The 2,500-nt window shown below is 37.8% G+C and overlaps 1 protein-coding gene across 3 annotated transcripts in view; it reads left to right on the plus strand.

The window, feature by feature from the left end:
• Nucleotides 1-2,500, plus strand: part of myo18ab (myosin XVIIIA b) — a 154,347-nt gene that overhangs the window by 116,601 nt on the left and 35,246 nt on the right. For all 3 annotated transcript variants that reach the window (XM_077722067.1, XM_077722068.1, XM_077722070.1), the window contains 4 exons: nucleotides 766-920; nucleotides 1,064-1,187; nucleotides 1,948-2,055; nucleotides 2,217-2,309. In XM_077722067.1, coding sequence (XP_077578193.1) covers nucleotides 766-920; nucleotides 1,064-1,187; nucleotides 1,948-2,055; nucleotides 2,217-2,309 — 480 coding nt within the window. The remainder of the gene's footprint in view (nucleotides 1-765; nucleotides 921-1,063; nucleotides 1,188-1,947; nucleotides 2,056-2,216; nucleotides 2,310-2,500) is intronic.

Here is a 2,500-nt window from a genome sequence, read left to right on the forward strand (position 1 = left end):
GAGAGAGAGAGCGCGAGAGAGAGAGACAGCGAGAGAGAGAGACAGCGAGAGAGAGAGACAGCGAGAGAGAGAGAGAGAGAGAGAGAGAGAGAGACAGCGAGAGAGAGAGAGAGACAGTGAGAGAGAGAGAGAGACAGCGAGAGAGAGAGAGAGAGAGAGAGCGAGAGAGAGAGAGCGCGCGAGAGAGAGAGAGCGCGAGAGAGAGAGAGAGTGCGAGAGAGAGAGAGCGCGAGAGAGAGAGAGTGCGAGAGAGAGAGAGCGCGAGAGAGAGAGCGTGCGAGAGAGAGAGAGCGCGAGAGAGAGAGAGCGCAAGAGAGAGAGAGCGCGAGAGAGAGAGAGCGCGCGAGAGAGAGATCGCGCGAGAGAGAGAGCGCGCGAGAGAGAGAGTGCGCGAGAGAGAGAGCGTGCGAGAGAGAGAGCGCGCGAGAGAGAGAGCGCGCGAGAGAGAGAGCGCGCGAGAGAGAGAGTGCGCGAGAGTGAGAGCGTGCGAGAGAGAGAGCGCGCGAGAGAGAGAGCGCGAGAGAGAGAGCGCGAGAGAGAGAGCGCGAGAGAGAGAGCGCGAGAGAGAGAGCGAGAGAGAGAGTGCGAGAGAGAGAGCGCGAGAGAGAGAGTGCGAGAGAGAGAGAGAGCGAGAGAGAGAGAGAGAGACATACACACACACACACACATATATATATACATATATATACATGTATATACAGGTGTACAGGTGTACACCGTATGTGCGTCTGTGTATGTGGGATCTCTATATTTGGGTTTCTGCAGATCAGTGATCTTCAGGCCGATAATGAAGAATTTCAACGAAGTATTCAGCAGCTAAAAAAGAAAGTGCAGAGACTCACAGCAGAATTGCAGGACACTAAATTGCACCTGGAGAACCAGCAGAGCCGGAACCATGACCTGGAAAAAAAGCAGAGGAAGTTAGTACAATATTGCTTACACTCTACAAGTTGAATTTTCACCTAATTTCAATCTTTTTTTATCGACAGTTAATTTAAATATCAACAAAAATGCAATTTGTTCTGTTTCTTTGTGTGATACATTACATCATGTTTGTTTTTAGGTTTGACAGTGATCTCAGTGTGGCCCAGGATGAGGCGCAGAGGGAAAAGACATTAAGAGAGAAACTGTCCAGAGAGAAGGACCTGCTCAGTGGAGAGGCCTTCAGTCTCAGACAACAAGTTGAGGTAATTTACCGTATTTTCACAACTATACGGCGCATCATATTTTTGCCCGCAGTCTATGCTCAGTGCTATTTCTGTATTTTACACACAAAAGACGCACATATATATATATATATATATATATATATATATATATATATATATATATATATATATATATATATATATATATATATATATATATATATATATATATATATATATATATATATATATATATATATATATATATATATATATATATATATATATATATATATATATATATATATATATATATATATATATATATATATATATATATATATATATATATATATATATATATATATATATATATATATATATATATATATATATATATATATATATATATATATATATATATATATATATATACATATACATATACATATACATATACATATACATATACATATACATATACATATACATATACATATACATATACATATACATATACATATACATATACATATACATATACATATACATATACATATACATATACATATACATATACATATACATATACATATATATATTTATATTTATATATATATATAATTTTTTTTTTTATATTTGGAAGCATTTTTGAAGGGGAATCCCTACTTCGCGGAAATTCACTTATCGCGGGTGGTCCCGGTCCCCATTAACCGCGATGCTTCTAGAGCTAGGTTCATCCTCAACCTGTTCATTTCCTAAAGAAATTAGCGCTTTATTGACTCTTTTTAATCTTTAGGACAAGGACCTTCAAGTGTGTGCTATCAATTTTAAATTGGACCAGTTGGAAGTCGAACTACAGGATCTCAATTCCCAAGAGTCCAAAGATGAATCATCACTCGCTAAGGTCTTTTTACCTTGAACCGTGTGCACTGCAATATGCAGATAATGTGTCTTTATTATATCTTATTTCATAGCTTTATATAATTTTGAAAAAGCCTGTTCTGTATTCAACAATATCACCAAAGTTTCGTTTTATTTGCTCTAATTAATATTTTGGGTGCTCAGGTCAGAAAGCAGCTTCGTGACATGGAGGCAAAGGTGAAGGACCAGGAAGAAGAGCTTGATGAGCAGGCAGGAACCATCCAAATGTTGGAGCAGGTGCAAATGAAAAATCTAGTACTATACTTCATTGCAACCCTAACGAGAATCTCTTTTTTGACCCATTTCCTGACATTTTCATAGCAGAATTCCACACTTTTGCTCTTCTCTCTCTCGTCTTTTGCCATAAGAAATATAAAATTAGTTGGTTTAATCAGAAATTTCAGATCTTCACAATGATCCTAATATCC

Source organism: Stigmatopora nigra, chromosome 8, assembly GCF_051989575.1.
Source record: "Stigmatopora nigra isolate UIUO_SnigA chromosome 8, RoL_Snig_1.1, whole genome shotgun sequence".
NCBI classification, from domain to species: domain Eukaryota; kingdom Metazoa; phylum Chordata; class Actinopteri; order Syngnathiformes; family Syngnathidae; genus Stigmatopora; species Stigmatopora nigra.